The 27,646-nt window shown below is 38.1% G+C and overlaps 3 protein-coding genes and 2 non-coding genes across 15 annotated transcripts; 3 read left to right on the top strand and 2 right to left on the bottom strand.

Moving 5' to 3' along the window:
• Positions 1–895: 895 nt before the first annotated feature.
• LOC130987963 (ATP-dependent Clp protease ATP-binding subunit ClpA homolog CD4B, chloroplastic) lies at positions 896–6,323 on the top strand. 2 transcript variants are annotated; one of them, XM_057911693.1, is made up of 10 exons: positions 896–1,198; positions 1,754–2,337; positions 2,586–2,701; positions 2,781–2,903; positions 2,985–3,170; positions 3,412–3,627; positions 4,029–4,246; positions 4,429–4,504; positions 4,600–4,689; positions 4,784–6,323. In XM_057911693.1, the coding sequence occupies exons 2-10, from the start codon at positions 1,770–1,772 to the stop codon at positions 5,966–5,968; spliced, it is 2,778 nt and encodes a 925-aa protein (XP_057767676.1). In that variant the 5' UTR covers positions 896–1,198; positions 1,754–1,769; the 3' UTR covers positions 5,969–6,323. The 2 variants fall into 2 exon arrangements, with proteins under 2 accessions (XP_057767676.1, XP_057767677.1); XM_057911694.1 differs by having other exon boundaries at positions 901–1,073.
• A 389-nt stretch (positions 6,324–6,712) lies between these two features.
• On the top strand, positions 6,713–6,784 carry TRNAD-GUC (transfer RNA aspartic acid (anticodon GUC)). The gene has a single exon. It is a non-coding gene; the product is annotated as a tRNA-Asp (tRNA).
• Positions 6,785–7,945: 1,161 nt separating this feature from the next.
• TRNAD-GUC (transfer RNA aspartic acid (anticodon GUC)) lies at positions 7,946–8,017 on the top strand. Its single transcript has one exon. It is a non-coding gene; the product is annotated as a tRNA-Asp (tRNA).
• A 746-nt stretch (positions 8,018–8,763) lies between these two features.
• Positions 8,764–11,498, bottom strand: LOC130987960 (acyl carrier protein 1, chloroplastic-like). 10 transcript variants are annotated; one of them, XM_057911686.1, is made up of 5 exons: positions 10,473–11,498; positions 9,822–10,064; positions 9,553–9,651; positions 9,354–9,476; positions 8,764–9,085 (listed from the first exon to the last, which is right to left on the bottom strand). In XM_057911686.1, the coding sequence occupies exons 2-5, from the start codon at positions 9,882–9,884 to the stop codon at positions 8,960–8,962; spliced, it is 411 nt and encodes a 136-aa protein (XP_057767669.1). In that variant the 5' UTR covers positions 9,885–10,064; positions 10,473–11,498; the 3' UTR covers positions 8,764–8,959. The 10 variants fall into 10 exon arrangements, with proteins under 10 accessions (XP_057767669.1, XP_057767672.1, XP_057767671.1 ...); XM_057911689.1 differs by having other exon boundaries at positions 9,822–9,922; XM_057911688.1 differs by having other exon boundaries at positions 10,478–11,498.
• Positions 11,499–12,646: 1,148 nt separating this feature from the next.
• Positions 12,647–16,000, bottom strand: LOC130987962 (GDSL esterase/lipase At5g45920-like). The gene is made up of 5 exons (XM_057911692.1): positions 15,566–16,000; positions 15,287–15,502; positions 13,330–13,397; positions 13,086–13,250; positions 12,647–12,999 (listed from the first exon to the last, which is right to left on the bottom strand). The coding sequence occupies exons 1-5, from the start codon at positions 15,662–15,664 to the stop codon at positions 12,840–12,842; spliced, it is 708 nt and encodes a 235-aa protein (XP_057767675.1). The 5' UTR covers positions 15,665–16,000; the 3' UTR covers positions 12,647–12,839.
• Positions 16,001–27,646: the final 11,646 nt, after the last annotated feature.

Genomic DNA, 27,646 nt, shown 5'->3' with positions numbered 1-27,646 from the left:
GTTGTTTAGTTCTAAAAAAATGACATCATCTTTAGTAATACACTAAGCTTCAATGCAACACTCCAATGATTAAAAAAAATTGAAGGAGTGAAATTGCAAAAACTGAAAAAGTGATGATTTCACCACACTTAAAAAGTCACATTAAAATTACAATTGAAGGAGTAAAAAGTCACATTAGCTCGTGATTTTATTCGTCAAAATCCCTAAAATTTATTACTATTAAACTTTATGATTTGACTGACTGGTTCAAAAAAATAGAATTATGATAAAGAATTTCTATCCTAAAAAAAAATAAAAATTCAATCCAATTAACTTGAACCAAAAATAGCTCGCCCCAAATTGAAGTGATTATCATCTTCATGCAAATATCATTTCCATTTCCATGTGAATGGAATACTATTACTTATTTTTCCATACATTTTCTTTTAATTTCATAAAAGAAAAGAAGAGAAAGCTAAAATCAAAATCGTCTTCTACTTCCTGCTCAAAAATAAAATAAAATCCCCAAATTAAAAAAAAAAATCGTTTTCTTTTTTTGACTTTCATAGTACTCCATGTTTTTACTTCCGACATAGAAAAACGCAACCAATAAAATATTGGAAAAGAGGGGCAAAATCGGTAAATCAACAGACTCCAACCTACCACAATAATCTGCTTCTGCTATAACTGAAGTAGCTGAATCCACGCATTAAACGTTTGTACATCTCTACAAATTATACCCTCTGCTTCTAGTAGATGTACAAGGTACAACTGCTCTATGCACGTATCCAGAAAGTTTGCAGCGCGAGATAAATAAATCGAGGCCGTCAGATATTCTGACTTTCATATCCAACGGCTATGATTCGCGTTTTGAGATATTTTTCTGTGTGTGACGGTGCTCTGTAGAAGATGGCAGTAGCGTATAAGAAAGCAGAAGCGTAAAATCAGTAAAATAAGAAAATAGAAAAAAAATCAAAGAGGAGAGAGAGAGGGATAGAGAGAGAGGCTATTATCGATTTATCATCCACATTTATCTATATATCTCTTGCATATCTGCATTTGAGCTCGTGAAATTCCGGCCGACTAAATTTAGGGTGCCTCTTCTTTCTCTCTCTTGACAACGGAAGGGACCCTTTTCATACCGTATTTATCAAATTAATCCTCTCTTTTTTTTTTGGTTGGATTAGTGTATCTGCGTTTGCGTTTGTCGTTCATTTAGGTGAGATATTCTTCTTCTTCACCTGATTTATCGATGTGGGTTCCGGTTTAATTTTATGGGTTTTTGTGTCCAATTAATTTGAGGTCTTGTTGAAAAAACCTGGTCTTTCTCTGTGTTGCTTGCGAGGGGTGCAAGTTTGTAATTGGAAATTAGTGTTGTTTTGGTCAATTGATTCTATTCGATCAGAATTGCTTTTTGGATAAGTCTAGGATTGTTTTGAGATTTTGGTTTGCTTGCTATTAGTATGAATCTGTGATTAAATTGTGTTAATTACTGTTTGTTGCCAGGATTTGAGCTTTCTACTTGTATTTGAATTTGGATAGGATAATATCTTGATCTTATTTCAGTTGTGGGCAGAGTCCAAGTATATTCTTTCTTGTAGAAAAGTTCATTCCTCGAATATGAATTGTGGAATTTGTTGATTGTTGGATAGATATTTTATGTATATTGATTGCATAATGATCAATCAAGTGTTGGTAGACTTTTTTTTTTTTTTTCCCTAGCAATACTCTGCTTCAGATAGCTATCTAACTGCTTTTGATGCTTTATATGCAGTCCTTTGGAGGTAGACATGGCGCGTGTCTTAGTTCAATCAACCAATTTTCCATCTTCAGTTGGTTTGGTAAATAATGGGCAGTTTGAGGGTTCGAGCAAAAACAAAAAAGCATCTACAATGCTTTGCTGTACAAAGTCAGCTCCTGTGAGAGTGACCAGTTACTCGGGGCTCCGAGGAGCTAATGCCTTGGACATGTTGGTGAGGAAAAGTGGCCAGACACTCCAATCGAAGGTTGCGTCAGCCACCTTTGGCAAGCGGGGAAAAAAACAACGAATGGTGCCACGAGCAATGTTTGAGCGCTTCACGGAAAAAGCAATTAAAGTCATTATGCTTGCGCAGGAGGAGGCGAGACGGCTTGGCCATAACTTTGTTGGAACAGAACAGATCTTGCTGGGGCTTATTGGTGAGGGCACTGGTATTGCTGCAAAGGTCCTTAAGTCCATGGGGATAAATCTCAAGGATGCGCGTGTAGAGGTTGAGAAAATAATTGGACGAGGTAGTGGGTTTGTGGCCGTGGAGATACCTTTTACGCCCCGTGCAAAGCGTGTTTTAGAACTCTCTTTAGAGGAAGCCCGTCAGCTAGGTAATTTCTTTTGCATGTTTGTGTTTTCATTCTTCGTATTCATGTTCTAATGCTTTCTTATGGATTGTTAGTGCGTGCGTGTGTGCCTTTTGTTTTCCTCTCCTAATGGATATAATTATCCCAGCAACATTGACTATGTTATTTTGTTTTTAAGCTTTAGCCTGTTGATTGTTGAAATGATGCAGTCCTTGTACTGGACCTGTTCACTTGGGTCATCTAATTTTTCATGGTGCTCCCTGTTGATTCAGGTCACAATTACATTGGCTCGGAGCACTTGTTGTTGGGATTGCTCCGTGAGGGTGAAGGTGTGGCAGCTCGTGTCCTTGAGAACTTAGGTGCTGACCCAAGCAACATTAGAACTCAGGCAAGTATTTCTTCCACTTTTCTTTACTACACATATTTTTTGTAATTTGAAAACTATATAAATTGTTCTGGGTGAGTAGGTTATTAGAATGGTGGGTGAAAGTGCTGAGGCTGTTGGAGCTGGTGTTGGAGGTGGGAGCTCGGGCAACAAGATGCCTACATTGGAGGAGTATGGTACCAATTTGACCAAGCTAGCGGAGGAGGTAGTATTTTTCTCCAGTTCTATATCTTATTTTGAATCATTGTTGGAGCACCTCTGAAGCTAATCCTCTTGATTATTTTAGGGTAAGCTGGATCCAGTTGTTGGAAGGCAGGAGCAAATTGAGCGCGTAACTCAAATTTTGGGACGTCGCACAAAGAATAACCCGTGTCTCATTGGAGAACCAGGAGTTGGGAAAACAGCTATTGCTGAGGGCCTTGCTCAGAGAATTGCCACTGGGGATGTTCCAGAGACAATTGAGGGGAAAAAGGTTAGCTAGTTGACAGAATTATGCTTATTGGCCAAATCAGAACACACGATGATAATGATGACACAGTGTATTTAGTGATAATGATGGAACATGGATATCATTCTGCTTCACTCTCTCTCTCTCATTTTGTGGTTCTGATTAATGGTGCTGCTATACTGGAACTGCAATTTTGAGAAGTATCTCCTTATTTGTTTTCATTTTTTTTCTGTAATCATTGAATGTTTGTTTTGGTTTATATCAGGTTATAACTCTAGATATGGGCCTTCTTGTTGCTGGGACGAAGTATCGTGGTGAATTTGAAGAAAGATTGAAGAAGCTGATGGAGGAAATTAAGCAAAGTGATGAAATTATTCTCTTCATTGATGAGGTGCACACATTGATTGGAGCAGGAGCTGCAGAAGGGGCAATTGATGCCGCAAACATATTGAAGCCTGCTTTAGCTCGTGGTGAATTACAGGTAAGCTGGGAGTATATGATGAGAGCGTAAAAATGTAAACTATGCCCTACTTTCATCATATTCACACTCTTTTTTAGGTTCCATTTAATGCTATCTGTTAGTTATCGTACATAAACCGGAGGTTGGATACATGATATTATAACTTCTTTGTCTAGTATATATAGCTTCACTCTTGTCTTGACCTTCGGATTATTGTACTGGCAGCTACATTTTGCTTCATTCAAAATGAAAGTTTTTGGGAAAAATTGTAGTGTTGAGGTCAAATAATCCAGTGTTAATTTAACTTTCGAAATACTATTTACCAAAATTGTTTTCATGTTTCTAAGATGCACTTCTCTGAGATTTTTTTTTTTCGAGAAATAAATATTTGCTTATCAATGCCCAACTATGATGACTTGCAGTGTATAGGTGCCACTACACTTGATGAGTACCGGAAACACATTGAGAAGGATCCTGCGCTCGAAAGGAGGTTTCAACCTGTCAAGGTCCCTGAACCAACGGTGGATGAAACCATTCAGATTCTTAAAGGGCTTCGAGAGCGCTATGAGATACACCACAAGCTTCGTTACACTGATGAAGCTTTAGTTGCTGCAGCACAGTTGTCATATCAATATATCAGGTATGGAGTTTTCAATGTCTCGCGTAGGTATCTTTGCTGCTTGCTTATAGAGTGGATAGATTAGTTTATGTGCTTGATTTTGTTTGCCACTTCGTAAAGTGCTATCGTATCAGTAGTTCTTTTCAATTTAGGTATAGTTGGTGATGAGGACTCTGTTCTTACCATCACTTTGCCTGTTTCAGTGATCGCTTTTTGCCTGATAAGGCAATTGACTTGGTCGATGAAGCTGGTTCCCGAGTCCGACTTCGTCATGCGCAGGTAGGCCCCTTCCTTAGGAGTTCACTTACCATTTCTTGGTGTTATATGCAGTGGTTGTAATATATGATGGTGATTTATCATTTTATCCTATGCAGCTACCTGAGGAAGCTAGAGAACTTGAGAGAGAACTCAGGCAGATAACAAAGGAGAAGAACGAGGCTGTCCGAGGTCAAGACTTTGAGAAGGTAAGTTTTACATTTATGATTTATGGTATATAATCTCTTTGTGGTTGTATACATGCCTGGTTCCCAAACTAAATAATGTCAATCAAATTGCTAGGCTGGGGAGCTACGTGATAGAGAAATGGATCTAAAGGCACAGATATCGGCTCTCGTTGACAAAAACAAGGAGATGACGAAGGCTGAAAGTGAGGCTGGGGAAGCAGGTCCAATAGTCACAGAAGTTGACATTCAACACATTGTTTCTTCTTGGACTGGTATTCCTGTCGAGAAGGTGTCTACTGATGAATCCGATCGCCTCCTCAAGATGGAGGAGACCCTTCACACGAGGGTCATTGGGCAAGATGAAGCTGTCAAAGCCATTAGTCGTGCTATTCGCCGAGCCCGTGTTGGTCTCAAGAATCCGAACCGCCCCATCGCTAGCTTCATCTTCTCCGGTCCGACTGGTGTGGGGAAATCTGAACTAGCTAAAGCACTGGCTGCCTACTACTTTGGATCTGAAGAGGCCATGATCCGGCTCGATATGAGTGAGTTCATGGAGAGACACACTGTATCAAAGCTTATCGGTTCGCCTCCTGGTTATGTTGGTTACACTGAAGGCGGGCAGCTAACCGAGGCCGTTCGCCGCCGCCCTTACACCGTTGTGCTCTTTGATGAGATTGAGAAGGCTCATCCTGATGTCTTCAACATGATGCTTCAAATTCTTGAAGATGGAAGGTTGACGGACAGCAAAGGTAGAACCGTGGACTTCAAAAACACGCTGCTCATCATGACGTCGAACGTGGGAAGCAGTGTGATCGAGAAGGGAGGCCGTCGTATAGGTTTTGATCTAGACTACGACGAGAAGGACAGCAGCTACAACCGGATCAAGAGTTTGGTGACGGAAGAGCTGAAACAGTACTTCAGGCCGGAGTTCTTGAACAGATTGGACGAGATGATCGTATTCAGGCAGCTCACGAAGCTGGAGGTGAAGGAGATTGCCGATATAATGCTCAAGGAGGTCTTCGAGCGTCTTAAAACCAAGGAAATCGAGCTTCAGGTGACGGAGAGATTCAGAGATAGGGTGGTCGACGAAGGATACAACCCGAGCTACGGAGCTAGGCCTCTCCGAAGAGCCATCATGAGACTGTTGGAGGATAGCATGGCGGAGAAGATGCTCTCACGCGAGATCAAAGAAGGCGATTCCGTTATTGTCGACGTGGATTCCGACGGGAACGTCATCGTTCTCAACGGGAGCAGCGGCACCCCTCCCGAACCCGCAGCACCCGAGCCGGTGGTAGTTTAGACTTAGCCGTCGCATCTTCGACTGTGCTGGCGTTGTCTGTGTACTGCACAAGTTTCTCCGCGAATGGTCATCCCGTCGTGACACAGTCGACTGCGGTGGTTGTCGTCGTCTCTCGTCCGCCAACTGCCGTGCCGCCGCCGATACCAGCAGCTCTTTAGATTATATCCAACTACATACGCTCTGATGAACTTGTATGAAAATTGTAGCCTTTCACTAGGAATGAGTTGTCACTCTTGCAGGGGTTATGTTGTTTCAAAATGGTGATTCGCTTGAGACATTGGTTTTCTATATGTTTGTTTCTTGGTGGCTGTATTAAACTATTTATACAGTAGTAGCATAATACTCTTTTATTTGCTTTCTTCACTGTCAAAATTAGTAGTAATAACCAATTTACTTATTGGTAGTATGTCATCATCATTGTAAATGAAGTTTGAAAAGTCATCTATACAGAGTTTGAATTATTAAATGAAGTTTGCAGAGGCTTTTTTAATTGAAATCCACCGAAATGAAACACCCACTTAACTTTTTAATAACTAAATCCTATTTTTATTTAAAAAATAAATTAAATAAATTAAAATTATCTTTATTATATTAGTGTGTGGGTGACCACAATATGACTGCATAGATTTATTGTTTTAATAATCTACCCCAAAATAACCTTTAATGGTTAAAGTGTTATGTGATTGGCTGTCTAATATCTAATTAGTAAGTATTAATTGAATTCCATTATCTGTACATCATCAAGTCGTTGTAGTATAGTGGTGAGTATTCCCGCCTGTCACGCGGGTGACCCGGGTTCGATCCCCGGCAACGGCGTCGTTTTCTCTCTCTCTCTCTCTCTTTTTTTTTTTTTTTTTTTTAATTTTCAATTTTCAAAATTTAAATTCGAGTATTTTCTTAATTTGCTGCACAATTTAAACTGGCTTTTTTTTTAAGGTTCAGTTTATTTTAAGAAATATTAAGACTAACGAGTAAAAAAGCACTATTCAAAAAAAAGAAGTAGAAAAGCACAATATCGCGAGGGCTTAAAATAAGAAAAAAAAAATTGTCTGTTTAAGAAACACTTGGATGAGAATTAAAATTTGTTAAGTATTGAATGAACAATAAAATAATAATAAGATGTGTTAGTCTAGTGGTAATCTTCTTTGCCTACCGCCTCAATGTTGTGGGTTGAATCCTAGGAACAATAATATTTTTTTGCTTTTTTTTAGCATTGTGATATCTATTGAAGATATCTCCCAAGTTTTTGTCCAATTTTTATTATTATGTATTTTTCTTTATTTTTTTTATTTTTTAATATTCAACTCAAATATATTTAATTTAAATTATTTTTTATTATATTTATAAATATGATAATTGAATTTATATCAATCTAATATTCAAAGCAAATGAGACACGTGATTCAAATTTTGGGACGGCGTAGGAAAAATAACGCTCGTCTCATTGGAGAAGCCATGCAATTTCGAAGTCACTTAAAACCATACAAGTAAATTGAATCCACACGACAATAATTTTTTTCTAATAAAAAAATAAGCATCGTATGTTATGATAAATAACAATTTTTAATGTACGCCTAAACTTGACTCATCACCTTGTTATTGAGACAATGTATTACACATTATATATCGGTGATGAATTTGAGATCACATGAATTTGAGGAAACTCTATGTCTTTACCAACATATCTATATAGAAAAAACAATTTAGCCTTGAATGTCGGAAAATTTTAAATTGGAGTAACGCCTGCTAATGAAATGTGCATGACAATCCAATTAAAGTGGTCTATTTAATAGATATTAAAGATATATTTTGAATTAAAATAATACTATTAATGATCATGGACATAAATGTATAGATGCCATAAGGAGATATGTAATTTGTTAAGGGACTGAATTGTAAATCTAAGTTAACTTACTTATTAAGATCCACACTACTCAAAAACTTGAAGTATATAAAATGGGCTTCATCCAAACAAGAAGTCGTTGTAGTATAGTGGTAAGTATTCCCGCCTGTCACGCGGGTGACCCGGGTTCGATCCCCGGCAACGGCGAAATTCTTTTTTGCCACTAATTTTGGACTACAATATTTAGCTAAGTGTGAATGAAGCTAAAAGTAGTTAAAGATCATTTTGCAGTTATTTTATAAACAGCAAAGAATTAAACTAAAATATATAAAAAAATAAATAAACAGTAAGAATTTCAAATAATAATAAATCTATTAAATGACATCTTGTGTAATAAAATAAAGGGGTTATGGCTAAAAAATACACGAACTTTAAAAAAAATTGCAATTTTCACATAAACTTTCAATTAAGCCAAAAAAATACATGTATTTATATTTTTGTTGCAATTTTCATCTAAGTTTGACTTTCGACGATATTAGAGCTTAACTGACAGTCGAAATTAAGTCAAATATATTAAATTTTATTTTTTTAGATCTCCGAGCTTCTAAATATTCATCATCATCAAAAGCTAAACCAAGATCAGGTGAACTTCCGACTGTCAATTAAACTCTAATTTTGTTTAAAGTCAAATGAAGGCGAAAATTGCAACAAAAATATAAATTCATGTAGTATTTTTTTTAGCTTAATTGAAAGTTCATATGAAAATTGCAAATTTTTTCAAAATTCGTATAATTTTTTACTATAACTCCTGAAATAAACTATGTATAGAATGCTTGGCCAAATTAATTGGGATGTATAAAGTGTTGCATTTGAAAAATTATTCAAAACTCATATAGCCCTAATCATGATTTCATCCACTCACACCAAATAGATAAATTCGAATAGAGCTTTCATGTCCCAAACTGCAATATTATAAATACCGCAAAATCCAAACTAAAATAGTTTCTTTCTTCCCCCGCAAAATGAGCAAAAATCCAATCATAACGAAAACATAATTAAATCTCATCAGAAAAAAAAAAAAAAATCCCCATGAAATAATCATCATAATCTCATAATCCTAAGTTGAGATATATTATAAGTAAGAAGGCTTCAAGATTTCTTGGCAACAAGCTGTTCAATGAGATCAGCAGCTTCTTGGATGCAGGTTATGTTGTCTTGGTTATCCTCTTGCACTGTGATGTCAAACTCTTCTTCCAGCCCCATCACTATTTCCACCTGCAAATCAAAAACCACATACTCACATGCCGTTGCAAGCTCGTGTTTTCATAAACATCTCACACTCGATAGGAAAGTATTACTGCTCTAACAAATTTGAGTTCGTTTCCAAATCCAGGACAAATCTACATCTACAAGTAGTCAAATGACTTCTATTCGAGTGTAATTCCCGCATAAATTTACAGTTACCAGCACGACCTCTCAGCACGAGACGTTTATTAGAAAAAGGAGCATAAATGTGTGTAAAGAGAGAGAATGGGGTTGTTACAGTGTCAAGGGAGTCAGCTCCAAGATCTGTGAAAGTAGTCTGAGGGGTGATTTCCTTGTCAGCAGGCAATGCCAGCTGCTTCCTCACTATCTCACACACTTTGTCCACTGTTTCTTTCTTTGCCTGCATATATTCATATCAACATGAGAGAGAGATATGAGAGAGAGATGAAAGAGAGAGATGTTTGTTATGTTCTTACAGCACAAGTGATTTGGAAGCGCGAAGTTGCGAGACGAGGGAAACCAGGTGTCCTCCCCCAACCAACTGTCGCCAACCGTAAACTCTTGCTCAGCATCATCTGCATTCATTGCCACTGTTTAACGTTATTACATCACATTGATTCTATACATAAACCTACATTTCAATCCTGCTTCTTAATTACTAAAACAGACTCTACTGGAAGTTTTCAAAATTCAGCAGATTATAAAAACTGAAGATTCAACAAGAACAATGCATAAACTTTATGACCTGGTTGGGAGGCACACGAACTGAAGTTCTTGCGCAAAGAAAATTGGCAGAAACGGACGCCATAGTTGAGCTGAGACGATGAAGCAGGCAGGAAGTGTGAACTGTGTAATTAAGTGAGGTGTGAAGCAGGAGTGGTGAATATTGAGCCTTATCAACTGCAAGCCCTATCCCTAAATTTGTTGTTTTCTTGCAATCACGTTTGGTTTAAAGGGGCCCCTTTTTACAACTTGGGTCATGTACAAACTGTATAAAACAAACTTTGCTTTTCAGAATCAAACAATTGGATTTATTAGCTCTACAATAGTTTGAGCATCATCTTGTATTTCAAGATAGCTCATAATATTTTTGTGGGTACAGATATAAACATGATTTAACCAAGTACCAAATTCAAACTTCTGCAAGAAAAATTAAAAGTGTAAATATTCAAACCGGTCTCCACCTACATTAATCAAGTATATCAAAGCTGCAAGGAGTCACACAATCTACAAAAAGTTTAACTTTGAAAAACTGCTTAAACATCAAAGTTAAGCAGCCTTGGAGTTGGAATAATTTACAGAATTTTTGAATTTCATCAAGAATACTCAACCAGCTAAGATGAAACTTGAAAGAAAGTATAACAAAAAGAAGGAAATGAGAGATAAAGCAAAACACCTCACATTCTACTCCACCCAATTTGCAATCATCTGATCCAGCAAATGGACAACCTTCTCTGGAACACAAGTACTCCCATCACTCCCCGGAGTATAACTTCCCAATGCAGCATTCAGCTCCAAAGCTTCCCTAACCCTAGCCTCCCTCAACAAACCCCTGTGAATACAAACCCTAATCTCATCCCCAATCACCAAATTTTCACCCGCCATCACTCTCAAAACACGAAGACTCTCCAACATCATCCCATTCCTGCAAAATCCATTAACCAAAACACCGTAGAGATCCAGGTCCGCCGCCGGACCGCCGGGGAAATCGGGCCGCGCCACCCACTGGAAAACCTTGACGGCCATCTTCGGCCGACCGTTTTGGAAGAGTGAGGAGAGGAGCATTTTCGCGACGGGGATTAGAACCGACGGATCCGATGCGTTAGGGTTGTATTTGAGGGTGTTGAGCAGGTGCATTGGGTGGGTGAGGTCGGGCTCGGAAGCGAGGCGGCTGATAAGAGAGGAGAGAGGGAGTGAAGCGAGAGGAGGCCTGGCGGTGGAAAGGGCGGCGGAGATGAGGTCGGAAGCTTCTTTCAGGTGGTTTGAGTCGCAGAGGCGGCCGATTACGGCGTTGATTTGGTTCACTTCTTCCTCGGTTAGGGCGGGGCTGGTGTTGGCGGCGGCCGCCGCGGTGGTCGTGGTGGTTGATGTAGAGGTCTTGAATTGTCTGAATGCTGATCGTGGAGATAAGAAACTGAGCGATGAACTCCGGTGGAAGAAGCGGAGCTTCTCCGCCGCAGATCTCATGGCGCCGGCGGCTGAAAGCAGAGTGCTGAAGAATTTAATTTTTTTTTTCTTTTTTTGAAAAATGAGAGAATTTAAAGTTAATTGCTAAAAATACCTTAAGCTTGTAAGCTGTAATTTAACAACTCTATTTACTAATTCCATTTTAGTATGTTAAATCTAAATCTCACTAATGCCTTATATATGTCGAATTAGTTTGCGGAATGTTACACATGCAGTTGCAAAACTTTCGAATAAATATCACATCTTATTAGCTTATAAGTTAAGCTCCTTCAAAATTAATATTTGGCAAAATAATTTCATAAACGACTTATAAATTAATTGTAAAAATAAGCTTCTCAAAAAATAATTTCCTCAATTCCAATTTATTTTTTATGAATTTATATGTAACAATTATTTTACAAATATTATTCCACCAAAGTTTATTATTTTCATCACATATTTCAAAAAAATGAAACAAAAAAAATATATGTACTCTAACTTGGAAGATATCAATTCTAATTGGATGGGATAAAACCCTAGTTAACATATAAAATTAAATTAAAGCGTATAAAATTGAAATTGAAAAAAAAAAAACAAGACACAAAATAGGATAATAAATGCGGTACACTGAATCTCAAGTGCTTTTATAAATCGAACTTCAGGGCCGGCCCTGGGCATAGGCGAGGGGTGCGACCGCCTAGGGCCCAGGGCCAAATGGGGCCCCAATTTTTTTATTTTTATTGTTATTAGTTTATATAAATAAGACTTTTTAGTCATATATTGGGCCCCAATCAATAAAAAATTTGCAGTACAAGCCCAAAGACTCTAATCTTATTCCTTTGAAAAAGATGGCCCACAAACACACAATTGTATGCAGTTAAAGGGACCTTTTTTTTTCTCATTCTGCCTAGGGCCCATGAAAAGTTCGGAACGGGGCTGTCGAACTTCCACATAAGTTTGTCCGAGTTTCAGCTTCAGCTTCCACATGCATCTCAATGCTGATCATAGTAGTGGTAATATTTTCATTGTAACAAACCATACAGCCACTAAATTTGAGTAAAATATGGCAGTTTCAGCTTCCACATGCATCTCAATACTGATCATAGTAGTGGTAATATTTTCATTGTAGCTTTGAGCTGTCGTCGGCTTCTAAGTATACGTAAAGGGTTATATAGAAACCAAATTTTACATGAATTATTGGAGTCCAAAATCTCAACATCACTACAACTACATATTTGTATTTTTTGATTTGTATCATCATGTTTTGCAGAAGACTTAAACATTTAGTTAGAAAAAGTTTCGTTGTTAGTAGTTTAATGAGTAACCACAAATTCTAGGTAGCAATTATTAATCCGAGTCAACACTAAATCAATGTTTAATGACCGGTTATATATGTTTGGTAAATTGTGATAAAGGGATTATATTAACATAACAATATTCAACAAACACAGTACTTATGTAGCAACTTATAATATCGATAGATTAAAGTGTACAAAAGGAAGAAGACAAGAACAACACATATAAGCTTGCTTTTATTATTCCAATCGATCTTTGTGAGCAGAAATTAAAGGTTGAGCAAAAGGTCGTCGTCCTCCGTTTAGATCGCGAACGACTTGAGTGGATCGTTAAGGTCCATCTCAGATATGAGCGGGAAATCTGCTGGCAGCGTCTCCAGACTTATTTGTTCTTGAGCAAGTAGATTAATCACTTCCTCAAATACAAACTTATTGCCTTGCTGAGTGGGATGCAGGCCATCACTGCATATCCAAAGGATAATTAATTTCTTTTTTTAGGGTTGGAAAATAAAAGACTCCATATATGGTGAGAGAGAAGAGAAGTGAACCACAAAAGAGCCTTTTTCCAGTCAGGAAGTTGCTGCATTTTTTGCCAGAGAGGGATAGCTGGAAGCCCACATTCAGCTGCTACGTCGAGGCAGTGTTTGGCATATCGACCAGCTACCTCATTTGTCCTGTCCGGCGGCCCCCAAGAGTTGTTGTCAAAAGGATTTCTATACAAAAATAGATTAGCAGATTACATAAAAATGACTACAAAATGCTGTAGACATAACTTAACAAGGAATGTATTACAGGTGACGTGCATCTTCATCGATTGGAGGAGGCGTGATGAGGATGATGCGCGTGGACGGCCATTGCTTCTGCAGTCATTCATCATCACCATTAATCTATGATAAGCATACATACATACTACATTCTGTATTAGACAAGCTTAAAAATTCTCAATAACAGTTAATATGGGTAAACTGTCATTATCCAACATATGTGCAAAGTAATTACTACCACTGTTTCCAGTAGCCATACACTAAATTAATACTAGTAACTTTAGAAGAGAGCAAAATCATCCATTGCCATATCAATGATGGCCGCGTGCAATAATGAAACAAAACATAAGATTGGTATAATGTTTAAATTAAATGAAGGATCTCCCATATTCCTTGCCTTCTTTACTTTTATTTGTTGGATACTAACAAAAAAAGCGTACGTTGTACACATAATTAATGTTATTTTATTTAATAAAATAAGAAATAAAAATATAATAATATTTAACTTTTTAATCTAGTCTATTTAATTCTATTATCTCTTACAACAATTTTTTTAGAAAATCTATTAGTTCATTACTTTTACTAAATATAATTTATTGAATAAATATATTTATTTATAATCCTTATCAATAGCTATAGATATATATCACATAGATTTAGTGTAATATATAACATGTAAAATAACGTTAAAATAAAAGGGATAAAATAGGCAATCCACATATTGTGTCTAAGGTTCTTTTCATATTAGTATAGATTAACATTCCCATAAACTAGCCTTATCTATTTTTCCAAATTTTCTAGGTGTACTAATCAAGCACCCCCATTAGTTAGTTAACCAGAACTAATTTTTTGACGCGAATAACTAGGGTGGTAATTGGACCGATTCAGTTTTAACCGAACCAATTTTTCGATTAATTGAAATCGAATAAGGGTAGGGCGATTTCATTAACGTTAATTGAACCGATTAGTAGTTTGGTTGGTTAATCGGTTAACCGCAAATAACTAATTTGTTTAATTTAAATAAAGAATGTGCTTCCATACTCAAGGGATACGAACTTGTGCCATAAAAAATAAAGAGTAAAGTCTTATTCACTCCATCAAGTCATCATTTATGTTTACATAGAATATAAAATCATTTTATAAAAACTTGTAATTATTTTTTATTACTTTTTTTTTAATTTTAATTTTTAAAATAAAATATACTTCATCCGTCCCACGAATCTTGAGTCATTTCCTTGTATGGCAAAAAAAAATCTCTTTATTTTTCTTTTTACTTTTTCACCTACCACACTGAACACATTAAATACTACTCCCTTCGTCCCGCTAAAAGTGGCCACATTTCCTTTTTTGGTGTCCCATTAAAAGTTGCTACTTTCTAAAAATGGCAAAAGTTTACTTTAATTAAGTCAATAATTATTCACTAATTTGGTCAACAATTGTAGGCCACTTTCTAAAAATGCCAAATTTACTCACTAATTTGGTCAACAATTGTAGGCCACCTTCTAAAAATTATTCATTAATTTTGGTGGGTCACACTCAATTAAAACATAACAATCTCATTCTTAATCTCCGTGCCGAAACAAACGTGGCCGCTTTTAGCGGGACGGAGGGAGTATTTTCTTAGTTCTCGTGCCGAAAAGAATTGTCTTAAGATTCACGGGACGAAGGGAGTAATATTTTAATTATTAATTCGGTTAATCAGTTTTCATCGACTAATTACCGGTTAAACTGATTAATTGAAAATTCGATTCGATTACTGTTAATTGATAACCGAATCACATACGAGATAGGTACTAAAATAAGAGAGAGACATCTAAAAGATATTTTTATTATCATAATTTTTTTTTTCAGTTTTTGTGATCACCTTTGGATAGAATTATTTGTAAAATGAAAATAAATTCATAACCACATTCATGTTTCCATGACCCACCCCCACAGCGCGGTGGATGGGGCACGTGCGGAGTAGTTAGTTGATTTTATTTTACCTTGAAAAAGGCAACAATGGCGAGAAGATTGTGCTTGTACTCATCAAGCGGCACGTGTAGAGAGCCGCAGTATCTGTCCGGTAGCGATAAGTCATTGGCGCCGAAGAACACCGTGACCGCGAGCGGAGCTTCGCCGGTGGCCGGAAAGATTTTGTGGATGACCTTGAGAGCCCATCTGGTGTTGTAACCGCCATACCCTCTCAACACCACATCCGCCTTCAACCCAACCATAACATCGCATCAATAAAAAGCCACATCAATAAAACACACACATATTACCTGGCGAGCGAAGTGATTTGCGAGAGAAGCACCCCATCCGCCGTCGCCGAACGACATCTCAGTGATTGAGTCGCCGAACAGATAAATTTTGGGCCTCATTTCTCCCACACTCTCTACTCACATCTTCAAAGTAAACTTAGAAACAAGAAAAAAAAGCACGTTTTCGGCAGTTTCGGAAAGTTTATTAAGGTAGAGAACAGCTCAACAGGTGGTGGTGATTTGTGTAGACAAAGGGGTAAGAATATGGATATACATAATACCCTCCAAAATTTCACTAAATAGGTTCACTTATTTTTAGACAGATTCAAGCATTAATTATCTAATTCAAAGTCTAATTTACCCCTCCTACTCTTCGACAAATATTTATGGTAGTGAACAATTTTATTTTAATATTTCCTTTGTTTACACAATTAAACTATAGATATATTCCTTAAAAATCTAACGTTAATAGATATGCAACAACTTCAACTAATCGTATATAATTTTTGGATGATGGATATTATTAATTATTTATACTATTTAATTTTTAAGTTAAAACTAATTATTAATTTGTGAAAATTTAGACTATAATATATTAGCTAGGGTGTCCAAAACTATAATATAATAATGAAATTAACACTATAAATTATGAAATTGAAAGGAATATAACTAAGATAGTAGGATTTTCAATGATCTTACAGGTTTTGACGAGATCGAGCATCTCTCTCGCCGCCGCTGGAACCGCCCTTCCCCGCCTCCTCCGCAGCGGCGCTGCTAGCCTACAGCAGTCCGACTCTCCGGCCTCTGCGGCTCCGCCCAGCCTTCGCAACAGCAGCCAGCAGAATTGCACAACCTGAAATCCCTCTCGGCTAGGGCCAGATCACCACCTGAAAATGGCCGTTCGCTGCTGCTGTGCTCAGATCCCGTCAGCCCGCCATCGCCGCGCTCGGAGCAACCTCGCCGCCTTCGGAGTGCCGTCTTCGTCGAAGATCAGCCATGGTTCTTTCGCCGACGCCGCTCTCCGGCGCCGATAACGTAAAGAAGACTGCTGCCTCTCTGTCGCCGACTGCTTCAGGAGCCCGTGGCTTTCCTGAAAAACCTGATAGCCTTCGCCTGCCACAAATCTCAAACAACTTTTATCAACAGCCGAGGGATTTGGAGCAGGGGAAATTGAAACTTGTCGAGGTTTGTTTATCGGATAATCCATCAGGATCTGGAACTACCTCTACAATTCCGTCTGAAGGAAGAGCTTCGGTGCCTAACTTCACAAAGCAGCCGCCACCAGAGGGTAGGGTTTCCTACGCCTCGATCATGCAACAACGGGTTGATCGACCTCCAGATTTACCAGCGCATAAATTCTCAGCTCTTAAGGCTGAGAAACTCGCCGATGGGTTCTCTCTTACCATTCCGAAACAGATGTATCAAAAACTGTTGGGAACCTTGTGGAATATCCTAACCCTTGTTTTGATGATACCAAAATTCATAGGACTTAAATGTAATAGACTAGAATCATTTTTGAACTCAAGTGTTAGAGTTCGTTTCTAGTTTAGTTGCGGTGTCAAAGACTGAAGACTGAAGACTGAAGACTGCAGTTACCAACTGAAGTATCAGTTGAAGAATCAGTTGAAGACTGATTATTTAATGCGCGCCATGGACTGATACTAAAGTCAAGTATCAGTTGAACATTCCTCCTAAGACTGATCTTCCAACGTTCAGAGGAAGCCACGTACGCTCAAGTACAGCCGCATTAAATGCAGAGATATCTCAATATCTTATCTCTGCAGAGGTCATTCCTATCTGGTGGTTACTTTTCAGAGATGTCACATCTCCTGTCCATCAAAGAGAGCCGTTTCCACACAGACAAGGAACCTCGAAGATTGAAGCCTCAACCCAAATTCGAATTGCTCTCCAACGGAAGAAATCTTGAGGACGATTTACGCCAACGGATCTATTCAAGAGTTCTCCTACAAATAGCGCTCGAGGATCACTTCAATCTTCACCGATTCAACGACATAAGCTGAAGCTCTGCCGAAATAGCTACTCAGCCTAAAGCTTAAACCGCCCAAAGCTTGAATCGAAGAAGAGAATTCCAAAGCCAAAATCAATCACTGCTGATTACATACATTCTCTTAGACCCTAGGCATATATTCTGTGTACCCAGAAGCCAAAGGTCAAACTTGCTTCAAAGAACTTGTTCTTTGTAAGTATAGTTGGCACTCGTTTAAACCTCTCCCCCATAAGAGTGTTTGAGTGACTCGGAGTTTCAGAAGGTGCTCTGAACTCTGATAGGGAAGTCTGAGCACGAGATGTGCTTAGCAAGGAAATCCTGCGCGAGCTGTGTAGGTGCTGAAATCCTGCGCGAGGTGTGTAGGTAGGGAAACCCTACGCGAGGTGTGTAGGTGCTGAAGAGAGAGCTATCTTCAGTTCACGGTTTGCAGTGCACCCGGGAAGCACTTGCGGAGTGGATTGTTGGTCTGATCAACCAGCCGTGGATGTAGGAAAGAGTTTTTTCGAACCACGTAAAAGTCTCTGTGTTATTTACAGCTTTCAGTTTTATATTCTTAACTGTGTTATTTCAATCGATAAAACTGAATGCTGACTAACTGAAAAGAGAAACCTTAATCCAACTATCTGCTCCACTGAGGCTATTCGAAACTAAGTTTAATTTCCGCTGCGTATGATATCAATCTGACTCACTATCCTCTGATAGTAAGGAAGAGAGATATCATCTTCATCTCTGCAAACACGACTGAAGCCCTTACGTGGATCAGTTAAGTTCCAGTGACTTAACTGATAACTCTTTACTGAAGAGCTTTCAGTATCAGTCGTCAACCCTGTTGGTCAATACTTATTTCGGTTAAACAGGTGTCTTGTTTGCGTGTAAAGTTTCGTTTCTATCTCTGACTGAGATCCCTCTGATTGAGGTTTGTAGATAGTCATAAAAATAGCCCATAGGTGTATTCCCCCCCCATACACCTATTCGAGACCCCCCGGACCCAACAATTGGTATCAGAGCAGGTTGTTCGCAAGAACTATCTGTCTCTGACTAGTTCTACTTGAACTAGATCCTTTTTAAAGGTCTCGAAAAAGTTTTACTCTTTCTTTTTGTGCTTGCTACTTGCTTTATCTGCTGTTACCTGTTCTCTCTTTTTTGATGGAGACTAACCACAGCAGATTATCTTCTCTACCTATGTTTTGTATTGAAAAATACGACATATGGAAGTTTCGGCTTGAAAGCTTCCTCGTTGCCCAACATTGTAGAATGTGGGAAGTCATCACCAGCGGTCCAATCATCATCACCGAAACTGTAAAAAGGGTTCCTACTGACATTCATCAGGAACCTTACGATGAGGACCAGCCCAAGTCAAAGGCAGACTTCACCACAGAAGAAATGAAGCAAGATGAGCTAGACAACCTCGCCAAAAGCATCATCTCCGGCACCGTTCCTGACAAGTATGTCATGAAGATCATCAAATGCAGGACAGCAAAGGAGATGTGGGATATTCTGGAAAGAATGTGCGTAGGTTCTGAGGAGATCAAGGAGAATAAGCTTTCTATAGCTTGTCAGAAATTCGACTCCTTCCTCATGCTCAAGAATGAATCTGTCGAGGAAATGGAACAAAGATTCAACCTCATATTGAATGAAGTTCAATCCATTTCCAAAGACAAATACACTCAACGAGAAATCAACTTGAAGATTCTTCGAGCACTGCCACAAGGAGAATGGCAGATCTACTCAGTCGCTCATCAGCATAAGCCAGGATTCAGTCAGCTCCCGACAAACAAGCTTTTCTCCGATCTCATGGCAAATGAGTTCGATCTTCTGAGAAATCTTGGTAACAAGAAGGCTGGAGGATCAGACGAAGATGGTCCATCAACCTCAAGAGGAGTTGCACTGAAGGCCTCAACCAGAGAAGGCAAGAAGCAGATCAAGGAGCCAACGGAACTCAACCCTGAGGACTTCTTCAGTCAATACGCCTTGTTGACTGACAGATTCAACAAGATGGAGTCCAAGTTCCGGAAGTACAGAAGGTTCCACAAGCAGCACTACAAGGGAAAAGAAAGAGAAAGGGACTCCAGACATTCCACAGATCGAAGCGGAGAAAGGAAGTCAGCCGCTAACGATATCAAAGAATTGGAATGTTATGGATGTAGAAAGAAAGGACACTTCAAGCATGAATGTCCTGATTTGACTCCAGCTGAGCGCAGAGAACTGAAAGCAAAGAAATATCGCAGATCTTTGAAGAAGAAAGCGATGGTTGCTGATGATGCTGACTCTTCTGATCCTTCTCCTCATAAGGCAGCCCTCTCCTTCTTCCAAGGCAGCCCTCTCCTTCTTCTATCTTCCGCCTTCTACGTTTTCTTGTCCTCCTCCACTTCTCCGTCTCCCTCATCTCCTCACCCCATCACTGACGTCCTCCTCTTCTGTTTATCCGGACTCACTCTGTTCTCAAATCTTCTCATGAGGTTCTGAGACTAGGAGTTGGGTACCGTCTGATCATAGCCTCCATCGTCATCTCTCTTTTTGATGTTGCCAAAAAGGAGGAAAGTTGGGAAAGTCAGAAGTCAGAGAGAAACCTTTCCTTGAGGGTTGCTCCTGTCCTCTAACTCTTGACTGATGATGGAACAGCAAAGGATCACCAGAAGTCAGAAGGATGACGTTTCAGAAGAGACCTCAATTCAACGGAAAACAAGTGAGAGTGGAACAAGCTTAGGAACATTGAAGACACGAAGACAGAAGATGAAGATCAAGAAGTTCAAGGCGCAGCCAAGCAGACTGCTGGAGCCCATGGTTTATCCATGATGTTTTTGTTTTACTTTTTACTCCAATGTAAGTCTTGCTCTGTACCTAGACTGATGGCTTATCAGTCCGATTAATGAAATGAACTTCTTATTGATCTCACCCTGAAGACAATGACTCTTTGTCCAGGCTCTGATTTATGGTTTTTTCTGTCTTCTTGCTGTTCTATGTTTAGAACTGTTTTCGTTCTTGCTCTGAGTACAAGTTATTTAGGTTCTATTGTTAAGGGGGGACAGCTTTCACCCCTTGTCTAGAACTTGTACTGTGAGCTCAGTCTTTTTGCTGTCTAGAACTGCTGTATGGTTTTGGCATCATCAAAAAGGGGGAAATTGTTGGGAACCTTGTGGAATATCCTAACCCTTGTTTTGATGATACCAAAATTCATAGGACTTAAATGTAATAGACTAGAATCATTTTTGAACTCAAGTGTTAGAGTTCGTTTCTAGTTTAGTTGCGGTGTCAAAGACTGAAGACTGAAGACTGAAGAACGAAGACTGAAGACTGAAGACTGCAGTTACCAACTGAAGTATCAGTTGAAGAATCAGTTGAAGACTGATTATTTAATGCGCGCCATGGACTGATACTAAAGTCAAGTATCAGTTGAACATTCCTCCTAAGACTGATCTTCCAACGTTCAGAGGAAGCCACGTACGCTCAAGTACAGCCGCATTAAATGCAGAGATATCTCAATATCTTATCTCTGCAGAGGTCATTCCTATCTGGTGGTTACTTTTCAGAGATGTCACATCTCCTGTCCATCAAAGAGAGCCGTTTCCATACAGACAAGGAACCTCGAAGATTGAAGCCTCAGCCCAAATTCGAATTGCTCTCCAACGGAAGAAATCTTGAGGACGATTTACGCCAACGGATCTATTCAAGAGTTCTCCTACAAATAGCGCTCGAGGATCACTTCAATCTTCACCGATTCAACGACATAAGCTGAAGCTCTGCCGAAATAGCTACTCAGCCTAAAGCTTAAACCGCCCAAAGCTTGAATCGAAGAAGAGAATTCCAAAGCCAAAATCAGTCACTGCTGATTACATACATTCTCTTAGACCCTAGGCATATATTCTGTGTACCCAGAAGCCAAAGGTCAAACTTGCTTCAAAGAACTTGTTCTTTGTAAGTATAGTTGGCACTCGTTTAAACCTCTCCCCCATAAGAGTGTTTGAGTGACTCGGAGTTTCAGAAGGTGCTCTGAACCCTGATAGGGAAGTCTGAGCACGAGGTGTGCTTAGCAAGGAAATCCTGCGCGAGCTGTGTAGGTGCTGAAATCCTGCGCGAGGTGTGTAGGTAGGGAAACCCTACGCGAGGTGTGTAGGTGCTGAAGAGAGAGCTATCTTCAGTTCACGGTTTGCAGTGCACCCGGGAAGCACTTGCGGAGTGGATTGTTGGTCTGATCAACCAGCCGTGGATGTAGGAAAGAGTTTTTCCGAACCACGTAAAAGTCTCTGTATTATTTACAGCTTTCAGTTTTATATTCTTAACTGTGTTATTTCAATTGATAAAACTGAATGCTGACTAACTGAAAAGAGAAACCTTAATCCAACTATCTGCTCCACTGAGGCTATTCGAAACTAAGTTTAATTTCCGATGCGTATGATATCAATCTGACTCACTATCCTCTGATAGTAAGGAAGAGAGATATCATCTTCATCTCTGCAAACACGACTGAAGCCCTTACGTGGATCAGTTAAGTTCCAGTGACTTAACTGATAACTCTTTACTGAAGAGCTTTCAGTATCAGTCGTCAACCCTGTTGGTCAATACTTATTTCGGTTAAACAGGTGTCTTGTTTGCGTGTAAAGTTTCGTTTCTATCTCTGACTGAGATCCCTCTGATTGAGGTTTGTAGATAGTCATAAAAATAGCCCATAGGTGTATTCCCCCCCCATACACCTATTCGAGACCCCCCGGACCCAACAAAAACGTATTGCTGAATTCGAATTCTCTGTTATTGGAAGGGTATTACTACGGAAAGGAAGCAAGCCACAGGCGACACATCAGTTGAAGCTTGAACTCAACAATTTGTGGGGTATCCAATCAGAGTGGAAGCTTCTCACTCTGGGTAAGGGTTTTTTTCACCATAAAATTCTCTACTCTTGAAGATAAAAAACTTGCGAAAGCTAAAATTGTTTGGGATCTGGCTGCGGGTTCCATTCGCCTCCGCGATTGGGTTCCATGTTTCAATCCCTACAAGGAAGTCTCTTCTATATGTCAAGTTTGGGTTCGGATTTATTACCTTCCGAATGAGTTTTGGGATCCTGAGGTAATAACAGCAATTGCTAGAATTATTGGTTTTCCAATCAAAATTGATGGTGTATCAGCTCATGGAGAGGTCGGCCATTTCATTCGTGTGCTAATTGAAGTGGATATCGCTCAGCCATTGCAGGAATCGATGCTTATAGATTGTGAACATCCTTTCTATGTCGAGTTTAGCTATGAACAATTGCCTTTCTTTTGCTCGAATTGCCGCATCACTGGACATCAGGTGGAAAAGTGTACAAAGCTTAAGCGGAAGGACAGCCAGGACAGTAAAGATGCTCTGATCGAGTCTGCTACTGATAATGAAAACAAGAGCAAGAAGGTTAAGCCTAAAGATCACATGGCTGCTAAACCTGCTGCGACTTTGTCAAAGGTTACCGAACAGGCGGTAAAAAAACAGATTGTTGTTCAGGTTCTTGAGAAAGAGGCTGTTGAGACGCGGAACACATTTCAGGCTCTTGACTTGGAGAATAATGCGGAGACTGTTTTGGATATGGGCGTTGATCCTATTTCTGGAACGTCTTTCGGGGTTCATTTATCTGGCCCGGATTTGTTGGAAAAAATCCTGGTTCCGGTTCAGGGGGTTAAAGATGTGATTATTAAAGATAGTGACTTGGTCATTAACGAGGAGGACTCGGATGTGGAGGAAACTTTGGAGATGGAGGCTCCGGATGGCACGGGTTTTAACAGCCCGATTATTGACGACACAGTTGTTGATCTCGAACGTGACCCAACTTTGGACAAAAGAGGGGGTGTTTCGCATGAAGGTAACAAGGATTTGTCCGCTCTTGGCCCGGACAATATTGCTAGTCGCATTAGTCGGTTAGAAGAGCAGGTTAATCAGGGGATGCAAATGCTCTCGGACAAGACGACCAAGCGGGGACGTGGCCGCCCAAAGGGCACGGGAAAGGGCATGGGAAGGGAGCCGATGCAAGCGGTTCCGGAAGGTAGCATAAAAGGTCGTCTCAGGAATGCGGGGGAAATGGGCTACAAGCCGAGGGACTTTGTAGTTGATTGTAGCAATAGTGATAGCATGAGGGCAATGAATAATATAGTAAATAGACGTTGGTCAGATGAGATGGACGACTATCCTGAGTTATGGGATTGTTAGTGTCTTCAGGATTCTTAGCTTAACGATCTCTTTTCGAGTTTCGTGCCCTTAGTTTGCATTCTGTGCTCTCAAGGGATTTTTTCTTTTACTTTTTTAATAAACCTCAATTTAATAATATAACTAAGATAGTAATTTATTGTAATATAATAGATTGGTTACGTTGTTTGGTTAATTTATAAAAATATAGTGTAGTGCAAAAAAACTATAAGGTATTATTAAAATTGAAAACATAGAATAAACAAAATTGAATTGGATGTATTAGTAAGAATAGTGTCACACATCCACAACATTGTTTAATTATTTTAAAAAATAAAATTATAGTGTGGTGCAATACTTTGTAGGGAAATTGAAATCATATCATCACCTACAAATGTAATTGAAATTATAATTGTAAAATTTGCCACTATAATTTTGTGAATATTGTCACACCTTCATTATATGGTCCAAATATTATACATTACATAAAATAATAAGATAATAGGGGATACACGTGGTCCCACACCGTACTCGTGGTCTGTGACCCCGTGGCTCGACGTTCATCCTTCAAGGGTATAACAATGTATCTTTAGTGTGGTCTCACGAATCATATCACATAGTATCATATGTTATTATTAATTCCTTAATTCTAAACTATATTGCATAAACTTATAAAATTATAGGAAAATTAAACAAATAGTTATAAATTGTGCAATTAAGCACTATAATTGTTTGAATATTTTCAAACTTTTATTGTACATTCTAAGTATTTCATAATTATGCACTATATTACATAAATAATAAAATAATAGGGGGCACTCAACCGCACGTGGCATCCGACACTCACCGGCCATCGCTGACGGCTCAATACCCTATCCTATCCTTTGAGTGTTATAACAATATATCCATAGTTCAAAGAAAGATAAGATTATATGAAAGTTAAAATTTTAAAAATATTATAGCTAGTAAAGAAATAGTAGTTTTGAGAATTATATCACCTTAGTACTATATTATAAATTATTTAAAAATTATAGAATATAGTGCACAAAATAATTAGATACATAGAATTATAGAAAAAATGAATATAATTATAAAATAGTACAGTTTCAATAAATATGTCATTGTAGTATATATATTAGTACTAGCATTTGCACCCCGTGCAATGCACGGAAAACTATTTTATAACTTTATATTTATATAAAATGAATTTTAACTGAATATATTTGAATGAATATTAAAGATATAAAAAAAATAAAGAAGAATTTACAATTATAAAAATTAATTTTACGAAAGGCAAAAAAAAAAATATTTAAAAATTAAAACTAAAATAAAAAGAATTAAAAATTAGATTTATTCAAAAGAAGATGAGAGAGGAGAGATTTTTTTTAAAACTTTAATCTTTAAATTAATATAACTATTATATTTTAAATCAAATATTTATATAAAATATATCAAATTAAAACTCTTATCGTGATCTTTAATTTGATATGCATATTAAATATTTTATAATTAGTTGAATTTCACAATTTTAGAAAGAAATAAAACAAAAAATAAGAAGATAAAGAAAAGAAAATAAAAAGAAAAAATATGGTTAACAAATAAACCTTCAATTTTATTAGAACTACAAAATTGCCATTGAATTTTGAAATTGATTTCAAATTGAAAATTGTCTTTTTAATATATTACTAGCATTTGCATCCCGTACAATGCACGAGAAAATATTTTAAATTTTTATATTTATATAAGATCAATACTAATTCAATTATTATACTTATAAATATAATAAAAAATTAACTTTAATTGAATATATTTGGATTGAATATTAAAAAAATAAAGAAGAATTAACAATTATAAAATTTGATATTATGTAAAACAAAAACAAAAAAATATATATAAAAAAATATATAAAATTAGTGTAATTAGTTAAATTAATTTATAGAGATAGGTCAATAACAAACAATGAATATTCTTTTACATATGGGAATTTAAATTGATAAATATCACATACTATGTAATTGGATCGATGTTTGAAAGATAGAACTAAGTTGGAATTTTTTCATTAAGTATAGAATATAAAACTAAGTTTAAATATAAAATTTAGTGGGTTAAACTGGCGTAATTTGTTAAATTAATTTAAGGGATAATTGCATATAAAATCACAACCTTTAATCAAAATCCAATTTGCCCATGACCTTTGAATTTTCCAAAATTTATCATAACCTTTCATTGTTGTTCAATTAGCCCATACCAAACTTTTTGACTTATTCAGATTTACCCCCAAATTTGCACAGGATTACACAACAACCCCCATTTTCTTTTGAACTTTGAAAAATTAGAAAAAGGACCCCCAAACATGAATCAATACCAACAAAATATCCTTAAAAGTTTTCTAAATCAAATAACGATAATAAAAAAGGCCCAACATGCTTCCGTAACAAAACACAAATAATTCTAAACATAAATCAACATTATACCTTCCGTCAAATGGTCATCTTCCAGAGTCAGTTCTTGTTGCGTTTTACGGACCGTCTGCCCTCCAGGCTCCGTCCAACCACGCACTCGCAAGAGATGGTTGCAACCTTTCTCCTTCACTATGCTTCGACGTTTAATACTTTGTTGATAAATGAAAGAAAAAACTTTTCAAAATCGGAAATTGAGCAGAAACAAAAGCGTTTAATGAGGAATTATAAAATACTTAATTTATTTCATAATATCTCCTTAAGGGAGGAGACTAACTTGTTTAGCTACTCATGGTAGCTACTCCTTGTATACATAAATTAAAAGAACAAAAAACTTAAAACGAAAAAACTTTGAAAAACTAAAAAAATACAAAGATAATTTTTCTAGAGAGAGAGTGTGGTGTGTGAAAGAGTTGTGAGATTTTTCGATAATCTCTTCTCTCCAGAGCTTGGGTTTATATAGAGGTCTGATGCCCTCTATAATTGCTCGGTAGTTGGCCTTGGATTCCTTCTTCGTGGCCAGCTCTCTTGGATGGTGATAGCCACCTTATTTTGTCGGCTATAATTGCCGACACTAGTTAGTGCCTTCACATGGAGTTGAACCTTCCTTTATCTTTTTGTGATAATGGTTGGTGAGGTCCAGCTACTTTTTTCTCCACTCGGTCTTGTCTTTTGCTGAGTGGTGCTTTTCTGGTCCCATACTCCAGTATTCAGCTGATAATGCTGTGAGGGGCCATCCTGCAACTTTTCCCCCATCCTTTGTCTTCTTTTGATGAGTGGAGCTTCTGTAGAATTACCCACTTTGGTCAGTGGGTAGTTGGCCTGCATTATTGTCCACCCACTTTCGTCGTTTCTCTTTTAGTGGGTGGTCCTCCTGTCCTGAGTCACATGACTCCCTTTTCTTTGTCGGGCCCCTTACTTTTTTGGTGCCCGCGGTGCTCGTCCACGTGGAGTTTGATGCTTCTCATATTCGTCAGACCGGAACTTCTTTTTGTTAGGCTTTGGAAAAAAGCCTTTGCCGAATTTCGATTCTTTCTGCGTGGGACACTCCGCGCAGATATGATCTACCCAATGGCCTAGATGAGCCATGTTGCAGAACTTGTGACGGGTTTCTTTGCTTCCCGCTATCTTGTTTCGCCAGAGTGTCTGCCTCTTTTCTTCGAAGGCCTTCTCCGCGAAGCTTGTAGTTTTTCCTGTCATTGAATTTAACAGGAAAGTTCCAAGTCCTGCATTATGAGAGAACTTGAATTGGTACTTTACTTTGTCCATCTCTGTGAGACAGACCCATAGTCCCCATGCACGTCTTGTGGAGATTTGATCCTCCGTAAATGTCGTGACAATGGAAACTTCATGATCAGGTGCCTTAACTCGGTTTAAGGCCTCCGTATCAGGTCTTCGAAGCTTAATGAAATGGAAAGCTTCATGATTCCCTTTGCCTGCTGGTTCTGGAGCTGCACTGAGAGAGTATAACTCCAGGACGTCTCCCCTATT

The sequence above is a fragment of the Salvia miltiorrhiza genome, chromosome 6 (assembly GCF_028751815.1).
Source record: "Salvia miltiorrhiza cultivar Shanhuang (shh) chromosome 6, IMPLAD_Smil_shh, whole genome shotgun sequence".
NCBI classification, from domain to species: Eukaryota; Viridiplantae; Streptophyta; class Magnoliopsida; order Lamiales; family Lamiaceae; genus Salvia; species Salvia miltiorrhiza.
Note: the sequence above shows the minus strand (reverse complement) of the source record. Positions and strands in the feature narration are given on the sequence as shown.

What these genes read in the sequence shown, in the direction of transcription:
- LOC130987962 (XM_057911692.1), bottom strand. Translation starts at nt 15,664, where the DNA reads ATGAGGCCCAAAATTTATCTGTTCGGCGACTCAATCACTGAGATGTCG. An exon ending in CCATTGTTGCCTTTTTCAAG is followed by an intron (nt 13,398 to 15,286) that starts GTAAAATAAAAT and finishes GAATGACTGCAG; the next exon opens with AAGCAATGGCCGTCCACGCG. An exon ending in TGGAAAAAGGCTCTTTTGTG is followed by an intron (nt 13,000 to 13,085) that starts GTTCACTTCTCT and finishes TTGGATATGCAG; the next exon opens with TGATGGCCTGCATCCCACTC.
- LOC130987963 (XM_057911693.1), top strand. Translation starts at nt 1,770, where the DNA reads ATGGCGCGTGTCTTAGTTCAATCAACCAATTTTCCATCTTCAGTTGGT. An exon ending in AGAGGAAGCCCGTCAGCTAG is followed by an intron (nt 2,338 to 2,585) that starts GTAATTTCTTTT and finishes CTGTTGATTCAG; the next exon opens with GTCACAATTACATTGGCTCG. An exon ending in AGACAATTGAGGGGAAAAAG is followed by an intron (nt 3,171 to 3,411) that starts GTTAGCTAGTTG and finishes GGTTTATATCAG; the next exon opens with GTTATAACTCTAGATATGGG.
- LOC130987960 (XM_057911681.1), bottom strand. Translation starts at nt 11,263, where the DNA reads ATGAGATCTGCGGCGGAGAAGCTCCGCTTCTTCCACCGGAGTTCATCG.